Source organism: Elephantulus edwardii, unplaced genomic scaffold, assembly GCF_000299155.1.
Source record: "Elephantulus edwardii isolate Elephantulus edwardi_28Jun2011 unplaced genomic scaffold, EleEdw1.0 scaffold00558, whole genome shotgun sequence".
Classification (NCBI taxonomy): Eukaryota; Metazoa; Chordata; class Mammalia; order Macroscelidea; family Macroscelididae; genus Elephantulus; species Elephantulus edwardii.
The window spans coordinates 163798-178584 of NW_006400308.1; the positions used below are offsets into that span (position 1 = coordinate 163798).

Below are 14787 nucleotides of genomic sequence, written 5' to 3' on the forward strand. Positions count from 1 at the left end.
AATTTGGTGGCACATAATAATGTTCCTGTAACTATCAAGAAATGTATGTTGCTGTTGTTGTTGTTGTTGATTGCCTTTGAGTTGAGCATAACTCATAGAGACCCTATGAACAAAATGCCAGAAGCCCCTCTACAACTATCGACATTTCTCAAAGTTCATAGAGTTTCTGGAGGCATATTGTTTAGGAAGTGGATGTTACTCCTGCTTCCAAGTCAGTCACAGAATGTTATTGGTTGAGTCACCTGCGTTGCATAATGACCCTATGTACAGCAGCTTTGAACTCTTCCCTGTCCTGAGCTGGTCTCACTAATTCTGACACACCAAACCCCATTGCCCCAGCCAGTCACTGTATCAATCCATCTCATCCGTGGCTTCCCTTTCCTGCACTGTCTATCCTTCCTTCCCAGCATTATGTCTTTCTCCAAGGACCAGTCCCTAAAAGCCATGTCCCTAAAGTGAGGCAGAGCTTCAAAATCCTATATTTAATTACATTTATGTGTGGTATTATTATAATCACTGAAAAATATATTTATAGTAAAAGTGAAAGTTTATTTCATGAATCAATTTTGATCCTGTATAAAATTTTAGTCTCAAAAAGCAAATATCAGGTTCTTTATATTTTATGCATTACTACAGATGCGCCACATCAAAGGAGAAGTTAGGGAAGCCAAAAGGTTTTTAACACTTTAAATTGTTTACTAATTGTGAGTTCAACTTGTTTACCATAAACATCTATTCACCTTCACCTAACTGTAACCATAGCAATTTCTGAAAGAATTTCAACATTTTACCAGTTTCCCATTAAAAGAGATAAAATATTCTTTAAATTGGACTTGTTATTATGTGCAGTTGAATCACCTGTGACTCTTAGCATCCCCAGGTTTGAGCCAGTCTCACTGACCCCAACATACCTAACCCTATTACCCCAGTTACTGTGTCAATAGATCTCATCTGGGATCTTTCTTTCCTGTGCTATCTCCCCACCCTTATGAACACGTCCTTCTCCAAAGGCTGGTCCTCCTGGCCACATGTCCAAAGTATGTGAGATGGAGCTTCAAATTTTAGCCTCCAAGGATAAACTTGGTTTCAGCCTCTCCAAGAAAAATAAAAACTACTTGAATATAGTTAAACGACTGAGGTGTGCCTTGTTCTAGCCATGGTCTTTCCAATCATTTGGTATACATTTAAGCTGGACATTGAATACAGATGACAGAAGACTATTCCTCTGAGCCACAGTGTTGGAGAAAGCATCTAACAACAACTTGAACACAATAAGAACATACTAAAAGTTCCCTTCTTTCTCACTTTTCAGATTGCTCTTTGAGAAGACATTCATTGACTGCCATCAAGTTCACTCATAGCTGACCCTTCACTGGGTTTTATGGACTATAACCACAATGAGAGGATATTGCCCATCTTTCTCCTGCCGAGCTACTGGTGGATTCCAAACACAAACAAGAGATATACCATCTTAGGGTTATTAGTTCAACTCCCTATAAACTATATCATCAGAGAGTTCTTTGAAAAGTCGTGTGCACTAAATAGAAGCCAAACATTTTTTCTAAGGTAAATCTGCTTAAACTGGTGCTGAAGACCAAAATAGCATTTCCCCCCAACTTCTTTTTCTTAAATGTTTGGGCTTTCTGCTATAATGAAAGCTCGACTAGTTACTTAGTTGATTCCTCCTTGGGAATTAAGATTATATTATTTGAGATAGGGCAGGGCTACTTAGACTCCTGAGTTGTGAGTAAACGTGTGGTGTGACAGAAGAGGATTGTCTGGTTTGCTATTTTCTATAGGAGGCTATGCTTTCCCTAGGAATAGATTCAAGAGTACAGGTCAAATTCAGTTATTTACTTCAAGCAAAAATTCCATTAAGATAAAGTGTGTGTGTGTGTGTGTGTGTGTATGAACAACTTATCAGTAATTTTATTTTTATGTAGCATTTTTGAGAACTGACTCTTTTGAAATAGATATGTCATTACCAAAAAAAACAAAAGAAAATGTAATGCAAGAATAAAGTATAAAATAATACTGTTCAAGTTATGCTATCAATGAAAGTGTGAGCGCAGAAATTTCATAAGCTTTAAGATGGTGAGTGAGCTGCCATGTTCTCCACGTGGGAGGCTGCTGCAGGCCTGGGGACCCTTTGAATATGGGCACCCTCAGACTGGCAACAGTCCTGAAGTCTGGAAGTGTTTTACCCCAAAGATCAACTGCTAGCAATTTGAGTCTGTTTTGCCTCTGCCTATGACAAGAGCTAACTTGTTCCAAAACTTCACAAAATATGTTTCTTTTATGTTAAAACTATGCCATTTCTGGAAAAGCTAAAAAGCTAGAATTTTTTACACATGTGGACAAAACCTAAATTTGGACCTTTCAGTCCTTTAACAAAAGAAATAATTGTTAAAAGAATTCCTCCCTGCTGCCACTTATTATAACAAAGTCATTCTTTGGCATTAAAAAAATTTCAAAAGTAAGCCCTGCTATCCCATGCAATCCCTCTAATTTAGAAGTTAAAGAATATTTTTATTTTTAGGAAAACATTTAAATGAAGAGTTTAATTCAAATTCATTTAATTCAAAAGAAAATTGCTGAAGAGGCAAATAATGATGTCTTCTATTTGGGGCAATTGTTTCTAGTTATTCTATTTTTAATAACAAAGGTTGCATATTTTTAAAGAATTGAATATTATAGCATCACATTTAAACGTATACTTCAACATGTATATACTAAATGCCTCCAGTCTCAAATCCATTACCATCAAGTCAGACCTGAAGCTGATTCTCCATTGGGTTTCTTAGGCTGTAAATAGCAGAGGAAGAGGCTGCCCATTCCTCTCCCTCTGAGCCTCTGGAACATTTAAGTCATTCGGGAGGCATGGCTTTTAGGTTAGCAGCACAACTCCCTCTGCCTACAGAGCTCCTCCCAAATATTTATATATAATGTACTTAATAAAGGAGTTCTGGTGGTCTAGTAAGTAAGTAGCTGCACTGTCAACCTAAAGGCACAAGGTTTGAATCAACCAGCTATTCCATGGGAGAAAGACAGGCAATCTCTTCCTGTGCAATGTACAGCCTCTGGAGGGTCAGCTGTCAGTCAGTTCTTACTTGATAGCATTTAACAACAACATTCTTAAATATATACGTGTGTGTGTACAGAGAAATATGCATACTTAACATGCACATGCAATATAAACATGTTCTGCTAACATAGCATATGCATGTTGTATGTTGTACAGCTAACTAAACTATCTAAGTCCTCTCATTCAGATGCTCTGACAGAAAATGATGGACAGTCTTCTTAAAAAAAGATTTATAGCCTTAGAAACCAGATGGAGAGAATCACCATAAATCAGAATTGACTCAATGGCAGTGAGTTTGTTTTTTGTTATAATCATAAATACCCTCACATTCTTACATACACACACATATATAGATACATAATAGGATATATATTGCATGTTTGTATACACATATGATTGAATGATATGTATTCTGACTCATAGTGACCTTCCACCAGGTTTTGTAGGTTGTAAATACTTACAAGAAGTAACTGCTTTTCTCCTGCCAGGTAGTTGGTGAATTCAAACTATCAACCTTTCATATTATGCTAGCAGATACATATATTTATATGTTAAAATGTATATACACATATATCTAAAAACACAGGCAATTAAATCACGTTTTCAGTTTTAAATATATGTAAAACCTTCTGGAATATTATGATTTAATCTTCCATAAGGCTATATATTATCTGATCACATATCAGCTTCATATAATGAAAACAGACTCACATTCAAGACGATCAAGTCTATAAGATGACAGAACATACCTGTCTCAGATAGTAAATGGACAGACAGGCTATGAGAACCATTTTAAGTCATAAAGTAAAGCTTAGCGTGTGACTTAAGTGATAACAAATTTAACATTCTAGCAAATATAATTTTATTTCAAATCATTGCATTTATTTTACATCAGGATTTCTCAGTCTCAGAACTATGGACATTGAAGGTAGGATAATCATGAAGAATTACGTGGGAGCAGATTGCCTTGTGCTAAATTAGGATAGTTAGCAGCACCTCTAGTCTCTTCCCTCTATATTCATTCTAGATGTCAGTTATTATTGCCTACCACCAGCTGTGACAACAACAAAAAAATGACCCTATTGTCCTCTAATGTCAAGTGTCCTCCAGTAACAAAATTATCCCTGCCTGATAACTCTAGCTCGCTACACTAAAATAAAACCCATAGGTCACACAATGCATAAAACTCTAAAGTATCCATTCATTTGAAATTATTTTTTTAATTAATTTTAACATTTACAGAGATTTTGGAATTCCATTCATTCATTGTTGCACTTTTCTAATAAGACATAAAAAGACATGAATTGTTTTTATTAGCCAAATCAGACTTTGCTAATAATTGAAGTCAATATGTTACTTGAAGATGTGATCATTCACTTTAAAGGACGAAAAGTTTATAGAACATGGTTTTAGGTAAATAACTGCTACAGGCGCATGATAGTCTATAGAGTCTGCAATCACAAAAACTTGTAAATGAACCAAAAATCAGTTAACACGAAGTTGATTCCAACACTTAGAAGCACCACACCTGTCAGGGTAGAACGTGTTCCCTAGAGTTCTGATTTTTTAAAAGAGATCATTAGGCCTTTTGTTCAAGGTGATTTAGGCAATATGGAATCTTCCATTTTTGTTAGTTGCCAAGCACTTGAAGTATTTGCACTATCCAAGGGTCAAAGATCATCAAACTAAAAAACTCACTGCATAACGTAGGTTCTGACTCACAGGGACTCCTCAGGACAGAATACAACTGGTTCATAGGGCTTCCAAAGCTGCAAATCTTTGTGGGAAGAGATCGCTTCCTCTTTCTCCTACAGAGAAGGTTCTGGGTTCAGACTGCTGACCATTGGTTAATAGCCCAATGCTTAATCTAAAGGTTCTAAATTCTTAGGACAGGTCAATCAGAATGGAGTCGATGACAGTGTATGGTGAATTGCCTAAAAGGTGGAGGAAAATGTTAAATGTGGCAAGTTGTTATGTGCCATTGAGTCATCTGCAACACATAGCAACCCTAGGCACAATAGCTCTTCACCCTGCCCTATCCTGAGCCAATCCGTCTCTGACACACCTATCACACATCTATCCCCGTTACCCCAGTTACTAGGTTAATCTACCATATCCAGGGTCTTCCTCTCCTGCACTATCTCTCCACACTTCCAAGCATGATGGCCTTCTCCAAGGACTGGCTCCAGCTGGCAACACACCCAAAGTATGAGACATGGGGCTTCAAAATCCTTGCCTCCAAGAAACAGACTGATTTCACCCTCGTCAGGACATATCGATCTGTTCTCTTGGCAGTCCAGTGTATGCTCAATACTCTTCTCTAGCACTATAACTCAAAGGCATAGATTCTTCTGTCACCCCCCCCCCCAGTCACTGCCCAGCTCTCTGACGCAGAGCAAGTAATTGTGAAGACTAGGGTCTGTATCAGGCTCACCATAGACATCATTACTCCTCAACATGCTGGACAGTATATTTTCCCCAATACAATTAGTCTTTTGAATCCCTGATTGCAGATGCCAAGAGTGGTTTTAGATTTTTGGGTTTTTTGGTTGTTTTTTAACCAAACACGCTGAAATTATTAACAACCTCAACCTCTTCTCCATCTATCCTGGTGCTGCCAATTGACCCAATTGTAAGAATCTTTATTTTCTTGATGTTGAGCTTCAATCCATATTGAAGACTAAATTTTATGTAAAATGTTTTAAATTTAGTCTTAATATCTATGACTTTGTCCTCAGATTAATTTAAAATGAAATACAATTTTAGAAGGAAGTATCCATCAAAAGTAAAATTTTAGTCTCAATTTCTGCATAGAAATAGCCCTGAGCTGATCTTGCTTCATTTTTCATTGATTTCTTCAGCTAAAAAAAGCTGACCTCTTCTGAAAACGTTTCAAAAATATATTATACAGACAGGGATATTTTGTTGGTATTTTCCCACAGGAGAAAAATCTTATTACATAAATATTAACATTGCTGATTTAAATACTTGCATTAATCTTAAACAACAAATTTCTTCTATTATTTCAATGCACAACTTAAAACACACCTGGAGTTCTAAATATTAGCAAGCAAACCTATAATATCATGTTGAGTCAGCATGAAGAACTGTATAGTTTTTAAGCAACATGTACTCTGGAAATGTTATATCCAAAATTGAGGCTATAAAAAAAATCAATGATTCTCATACTCAATCTACAATAGCGGTTGTATACAGTATCTGTCCTGTGGGACTGAGTTCACTCAGCATCATGAGGGTCCTGGGGTGGGTGGTGGAAGCAGATAGGTGAGGGTGGGTGGGGTGTGGGGGTGGGATAGGGTCCAGTGGGGTGTTAATTACAGGGTTGCACAATTCAATGGGTGGGGGAGTAAAGGAAATGGGAAGGATCTTTTGTGAAAAACAATGTATTCAAACTTTGTAAATAAATCAGTATAAAATTAAAACAAAAACAAAAAATCTGTAATTTTCCCAAAGACATACATTTGAAATTTTAAAATCTTTTTCTTTTCATATGGAAAACAACGTTCAAATTTCATAAAGTATGAAAAGTGACACAATACTTTAAATATTCTATATAGCCACATAATAAAATTTTGAGGAGTTACAAGAATGTGCTTTCATTTATTAAATATGATTGATATCAGTATTTTCTTTCTCAGTGCTTAAGTTTTGGTTTTTGAAAGGAGATGAGGAAGACTGAAAAGTCAGAACAACGGGTACTTCATTTCTGATGGAACAATTAAAAAATGGAGTTCTGATGGCCTACTGCATAAGGAGAACTGTGCTGTCAATCAAAAAGCACAAGGTTCAAATCAGTGACCCTGAGAAACAAAGCTGGGCAACCTCCTTCCATACGATTTACAGCCTCGGAAAATGTGTAGGAGGGTCAGTGATGAGGTAATTCTGACTTGATAGCACATAAAATGGAAATTTTTCTCCCCTATTTCTTAACACAAAATTGAAAATATTTTACATGAAATTTGTTTATTGTTTTTTCCAATTAATATTTTCCCCCTGCCTTGAAATTTTCCTTTGTAACTTTATTTTTCATGTCTATATCTCAAACTCACTGATACTGAGCCTGAACTGAGTCTAGATTGACGCAAGGCAGATAGATCTTCCAGGGGATTTTCAGAGGCTGTAAAACCACAGAGGGAGGCAATTGCCCATCTTTCTCCAGAGGAGCCCTGGAGGATTCAAACCACCAGAGACATGCCCGCGTGCTTAGCAGTGCAACACCCTAAGGACCACAGCACCACAGCTTCCGAATGTCTGTACAGGAATACACAAGTCATTTAACAGCTTAGAAACACTTTTTAACTGTTTTTCCACCTTAGGGATTGTAAACTGTTTATCTTTTTGATCTTACACTGGGAAGAAAATTTGTATGCATAATTATGTTTGCATCTCAACTTAAGAAAAAAAATAACCTTGGAAATTTACTAGTTCAAGTAGTATGATCATGTGTATACTTAGATGTGTAGTAACAAACTGCTTTACAAAGTTTTTGAAATTTACTCTTCATCTGAGAATGTTCATTCACCATATACACAAAAATAGATTTTTTGTAAAAAATATTGCCAATCTTAAATATTAAGAATAGTTATGACACTATCTTATTCCATTATTTTTCCAAGTGGGACTGACTTTTATTAAGGCCCTCATTTGAAATTCTGGAATCCTCTCTTTCCTCCATTTCCTATTGTAGGGCTAGACCTTTCATATTAAATTACTAAAATTCCATATAAAAGCATAGGACCTTTGTCTATGGCATCTAGAAACTTTTACATTTTTACATTGTCAAACCTATGAACCTTCCCTCTGTGATTTTACTATTGCTTTTATACTTTTAAAATTATTTCCCATTTCAACATAACTACAAAAGTATTCTCTTTTCATTTTTTAAAAAATAATCTTTATTTTTAAAAACACCTGGAATTAATTTTCTTAACATGAAGATGATTACTTAATACTTGGTCATGTGAGATCACATTAGTCATCTCAAAAACTTGCTTGTCAATAGTTCTAAATCATCTTTTAAAATCACACTATTAGGCCTTCACCATAAACTCCACCCAAAACTCTTAAATTATTATAATAGCATTAAACTAAAAATCAGGAAAAACTGTATAGAAGAATGTTAAACACTCAGGATATTATTACATTTCCTTACCTTATGAAATACCTTCTTTGTTTAGCCAGGCACTGGCTTTCTGATTTAGATTGGAATTTTTTTTTATGTTTGGATTAGAGAAACAGTCTCAATTTTTTTGCTAATTTTTTACTCTTCTTGGTAGTGAGCTATAACCCATATTGAAGGCTGCCATCTTTGATCTTCTGCAGCAAGCATTTCAAGTTCTTCTCACTTTCAGCAAGGCAAAATGTTGATGAGTCCTCTCCTTATCCTGACGCCACCTTTTTCTTTCATAAAGTCGAGCCTCTTGAATGATTTTGCTCAGCATACAGATTGAATAGGTATGGAGAAAGAATACAGCCCTGAAGCACAACTTCTTTGATTTTAAACCATGCAGTATTTGTTCTCTTGCTCTGTTCAGACAACAATTTCTTTCTTGATTTAGGTATAGGTTTCATATGAGTATGATTGGATGCCCTGGGATTCCCTTTCTTCTCAATGTTAACTCTGGCATGATCCATAAAGTCAAATGTCTTTTTGACTGGACATTATACACAAGCAGACATTCTTCTGGTAGGCTCTGCTTTCAGCCAACATCCATCTGACATCAACAATAATATCCTTAGTGGCATGGTCTCTCTTCTAACTCACCTTGATCTTTTAGCAGTTCTATTTCAAGGTATTGTTCTAGACATTTTTTAAATTTCAGCAATATTTTGTTAACATGTAATACTAATGATACTGTTAGATAATAGTCACATTCTGTTGGATCACTTCTGTTAATGTTGTTAGGTGCCACTGAATGGAGTATATATAACTCATAGCAATCCTATGAACAACAGATCTGAACCCTGTCCTATCCTGTGACGTACCTGACCCCATTGCTGCAGTCACTGTGTTAATCCACCTTGTTAAGGGTCTTCTCTCTTTCACCTATTCTCCACTTTTCCAAGCATGATGCTTTTTTCCAAGGAATACTTTCTCCTAACAGCATGCCCAAAGTATATGAGACAAACCATATACTTTGTCTACAAGGAGCATTCTGGCCACAATTTCTCCAAAATGTATGTGTTTCGTTTTGGTGGTCCATGAGATGTTAATACTCATCTCCAACATCACAGCTCAGAGGCATCAACTCTCCTGCATTCCTTATTCATTGCTCAGCTTTCAGATCCATAGGAAATGACTGAAAAGACCATGGCCTGAATCAGTGCTCCTTAATCTTCAAACTGATATCAGTGCTCCTCAATAATTTGGAGGTCCCTTACAACAGACCTGCCTAATGCAATACTGTTCCTGCTGTCCTGCCTGCTAGTACTAAGGATCCAAATATGATGAAATTGTTAACAATTCCTATTTTTTCTCTCTTAATCCTGATGTTGCCTATGAGTACAGTGGTGTGAAGTGATGTCATTTCACAACTTAAAAGGTAAGCCATTCACCATTCTTTAATATGTTGATAATTTTTTATTTCTTGCACATATTTCTTCTATATCAATTATTTCTCATCTGGACTATTTCTGAAGTGGTTTTTTTTAATGTAACTGTTAAAATAACAAAAATCACTATTTTAATCAGATATTCAGCTTCATTATGTCACTTATCTTTTCTCTTGTTGTTACGAACTGTCAAGTCAGAGCTGACCCACAGCTGACCCTCCAGTGGGTTTTTCAGAGGCAGTTAACTGCTCAGGAAGTGATTGCCCATCCTTCTCATGTGGAGCAGCTGCTGGATTTGAAACCATGTTCCTTTGGGATTGAAGTGCAGCTTCATCTATTTTAATTAGATGTTCAGCTTCTTTATTTCACTTATATTTTCTCTTAGCATCATTTATTTGAGATCCCAAAGTCTGAGTTTGTACTATGCACAGTAATCTTTAAGAAGTCATCTGTATTTATTGATTATTTGCCATTTTTTCTAATCTGGTAAACTTTTGATTCTTGTTTTTCCTTTGATTAAGTATCTTAAATCTTGTATCTTTAATCTTAAGTATTTGTCACAGGTCTGCAGTCTTCCCTGTACTCACAAAGATAGTTATTTGATTAATTTATCATATAAAATTTTTCCTGTGGTCCTGCTTATTTTTTTAAAAAAATTTTAAAATTATTTTACCGTATTATTATGTGTGTGTGTGTGTGTACAGTCAAATTGGATCTGACTGATATAGGAGGAGATTGCCCCTCCTTCTCCAGCAGAGTATCTAGAGGATTCGAACTACACACCTCTGGGATTGCAGTGCAGCTTCTTGCCACTAGGCCACCAGAGCTCCCTGGTCCCACTTATTTTCACAATAAATTTCAAGGTGTTTTGTGATGCTTTATCTTTTCAATTCAGTTGTTAATAATAACTTACTGTCTACATATCTTTGAGCAGATAGCCATGCCTTCAATGATTAATTCAAATCCACTATCAAGATCATTATAACCCCACTATGAATAGGAATCAACTCAAAGGTAAGGTATTTGGTTTACTTTTCATTATGCTCTACCAGTATTTTTAGAATTTATTTTGAAAATTTTGTTAATGTTTCAGAAAATACCCTAGTAATTAATTAGATCTGGTCTTGGAAAAACAAACTCTTTAGACTTAGTTTTTTCAGAAAATATTGCTTCAATGTTCTACGTTACATTTTTAATCCTGTGTGAACCAAACACTTCAAAATAACTCTAACTATGTTATAGGGAAGGAACTATAATGCTAGAAACTTTAATTAATAATATAACATAAACAATTTAACCTCATTAAACTCAGAAAAAATATACTTCAAAAGCTGTATGTTTCTTTTAAAGAATGCTATTTTATGGTGAATACCATTATTTGTATTAACTGCTGTTCCATGCATTCTTTTTTATTTTACTATTAATTTCAATGAACATTCACATAGATTTTGGAATTCCATTCATTCATTGTTTCCCCCTTCTCCCCGCACAAACCCCCCCCCCGTTTGCTCCTCTCCTTGAAAAGCAAGAGAAAAACTCCTTCATTGGTACACAATCCCCGTCACACCCCCCCAACCCACCTCCACCCCCACCCCAAGCATACTCCACTCTGCAACCCTGCATTCTTGAAATATGCATTTTTTTCCTTTATCCATCAGATTCCCTGATATCCAGTTACCATAATTTGTCTTGTAAGTTTATTTTGAAATTTTAAGAAATGCTGATTATCTCCATTTTTATTGTGGAATTCATTCAAACATTTTTATGAATGTGTTTTAAAATGTATTTGCCATATTAAGCATGAACAGAGAGGAATGATTTTCTAAAATTTTAGCTCTCATTGGCAAAATCAACTCCTAGCTGACCCTCCAGCAGGTTTTCAGATCCTGTAACCTGCATGGGAGGAGACTGTCTTTCTCTCTTAAAGTGGCTGGTGGACTCAATCTTCCTACCTTTAGATTGGCAGTGTAGCTCCACACCACTAGACCCTCCAAAATCCCTAAATATTTAGATTGGATATCTTTAATTTTTGACTCTGTGATTTACCCATGCCCATAGCATCTCTACTTGTCAAAAAATACACTTACTCTTTAACAGAGAACATCCTACGTACTGGAAGATGCCCCCACAATTTCTATTTTCCTTTCTTAAGTTGGCATTTTCTCTTCTAAAGATTAAAATAAGTATATGAAGGAATTCCTCTCCTCCCATTTTTAAGGCATTCTTACATTAGTTTTTGAGAAAACCTAAAAACTTCGTTGCCATCAAGTTAAATCAATTCATAGCTGACTTTCCAATAGATTTTCCAACATTGTTAACGTCACGGAGGGAGATTATCCATCTTTCTACCAGAAAGCCACCAGTGGATTCTAACGATTCTCTTTTGGGGTGGCGGTGCCATTCCCTACTATTAGGCCACCAAAGCTCCCTAAGCTTTTGAGATTTTCAGATACCTGGGTAAAAAGAAAGGTTAGGGTTTCTTTCCCCAGAAATAAAGACAAATATAATATATTCTCTCTCTTATACATACACACATATGCAGACACAAACCTTGAGTAGAACTATTAGGATAATTTTCAGCAGACAAATAAATGCATATGTCAAATATAACTATCATGACACAGGGAGAGTTGAAAATATTTGAAAACAAAACCTAGGTGCAGCTTACCTGCTTTCCATCCAGTGTGCAGAGCCTCTTGACTACTCCTGAGTCTAGTTTAATGGCTTCGGTGATGTCTGTTAAGACTTGTTCAAAAGAATGAGCAGTCTTTTTATTTAGCAGGATCCGCACAGCTTTTCTGGGCTTCACTCCACTTCTAATGACAGTCACTAATTTGGGTTTGATGAAATCTTTGCTTTCTTTCACTTCGCTTTTCACAGTGGAGGCAGCAGCCAAGGATCGAGATGTCCCACCCTTGATATTCACAGACCAGTTGGGATTAATATTTTTGGTGTAATCAACTTTACGAAATGGCTCGTTGGATGCACACACATAACTCTCACCTAAAAAGTAAAATCAGTTTTATTAGAGTGGTTATGCTGGAGACTGGGCTAAGCAAACTCTTAAATTTATAATAAGTTCACTGAAAAGGGTTTTATGACCTTTATCTCTGACACCCTCCCCACCCTACTCCATTCTTTTTAATAACATCTACACAAGCTTTGTACATAGGGTTTTCAAAGGTCTATTTTTTTTCCTTCTCCCTTGTCTGTCTTAATTTAGGTACTCAGCTTTAGAGCAATATTTGACAGAAAAGTCTTTTACTCAAGAAAGCTGATGAGAATACGCAGGTCCTGGGGGCCCACCCCTTCGGCACATGTACTGTGTCCCCAACCATCTTCCCACCATCTCCCTCCATCGTCTCCCCCCATCATCTCCTCTGGCCCCGGCAATCAACTCAACTCAATAACTGGGGTAATAGGGGTAGGTGTGTCAGAAACAATTAAATTGGCTCAAGATAAATCAGGGTTCAAAACTGGGTTTCATAGGGTCACTATGAATCACAGGCAACTAAACAGCACATAACAACATGCAAGCTTTAAAATGATAATATGAATTCTAACATGAAGAACATTAGTAAGAAAAAGCAGAGTGAAACTTCTAGAGAACTAGAGAGTTCTAATCTGACTAAATGCCACCTTGGACAAGTCACTTCATTCTTTGGTTCTTAAAGAATCACCATTGATATAGTGCAATAGTTGAACCAGGTGACTTCAAAAATACTTCCTAGTTCCAAAAGCCTAATATAATTTCAACTACTTATAAATAAATCCATTTCCTAAATAACATGCTTCTGAAAACTCTATGAACTTTGATAAATGTTGATAGTTGTAGAGGGGTGTAAAAGCCTTTTGTTCATAGGATCGCTGAGTCATGCTCAACTGAATGGCAATCAACTACAACAACAACAACATATAAACATAATACAATTTAAAATATCAATAAGTATATAAAATATATTCACGTAAAGAAATAAAATACACTTTCATTCTCCTTCCATTGACAGATTTCTGTTCTAAATCAAAGAATAATCACATCATCACAAAGTTCTCTAAATTATATTCCATTAAACTTACTCAATTAGTGATATACCAGAAATACAAGAGTCTTAACAGCTCTAAAAATACACTTGGGACATTTTTTTCTTAAAGAAGCAAATTTAATTAGAAAGGCTTAACAAATTTTTATATATCTACTCAAGGTAAAAAGATATTGAGAAGGCAAAAGGAAACTCCTTACTGCAGAGTAACTGATAGTCACTCTATAGGACAAAGCAGAACTTCCCACAGGATGTCCAGAGTTACCCATATCTAGGGAAGCAGCCTGTGACATCTGCCTTTTGTGGGGTGGCTGGCGAGTTCAAACCACCAATTATTAGGTTATCAGCCAAGTACTTAAGGACTGTACTACCAGGTCTCCTCTGAAGGAACCTTAAGAATTAAAATGTATTCATTACTCACGAATCTTCCACTTAATTTTCACTTACAACATGAAAGCAATGTTATTTGCAAGCTGGTTTATCAATTAAATGTTTATTTTTTAAGCTCAAAATTATAAATGGAATTGTTTTTCTCTTAGGAAATTGAGTCATCTAATTCATTGAGTCTTACCTTTTTCATGTACCCTGTAAAATTTTCTTTAAGATAGTCTACCTACAATAATTCCATTATTTTTCATATATTCAATATACCTTTAAAGTAACAATATCATAAGTCTTAAACATGGGGAATGTGTTTTCTCTCTCTTTAGATAAAAAAACCAGTGAAGGGAAAACTCATTAATACTACTATTAAGTTGAACTTTCATCATCGCAATTACATTCAACTATCTAAAGTGCTGATTAATGGAAAATTTAGAGACTGACAAAAGTACATCAGTGAGAAGATCCTAAACAAGTTGGATTGACACAAGATATTTGAACATAGAGATTGTGAGGCTGGAACAGGATAGGATAAAGTTTCCATCTGTTATTCATACGGTTTCTCATCCAGATATACGCACCCACAACCAGAGCCAAAGAAGAAGAAATAGATGATTTCTACCAACTCTTACAGGCAGAGATAGATTGAACATGCAATCAAGATGCATTGATAATAATGGGCGGCTGGAATGCAAAAGCTGGGAACAG

General features: G+C 35.8%; 1 protein-coding gene across 1 annotated transcript in view; it reads right to left on the reverse strand.

Annotated features, from left to right (window-relative positions):
• LOC102853053 (serine/threonine-protein kinase DCLK2-like) overlaps positions 1 to 14787 on the reverse strand; it is a gene marked incomplete at its 3' end in the record, with an annotated part of 227857 nt that overhangs the window by 158263 nt on the left and 54807 nt on the right. Inside the window, exon 2 of the mRNA XM_006903305.1 lies at positions 12327 to 12661. Within this exon, the coding sequence (XP_006903367.1) occupies positions 12327 to 12661 (335 nt within the window). The remainder of the gene's footprint in view (positions 1 to 12326; positions 12662 to 14787) is intronic.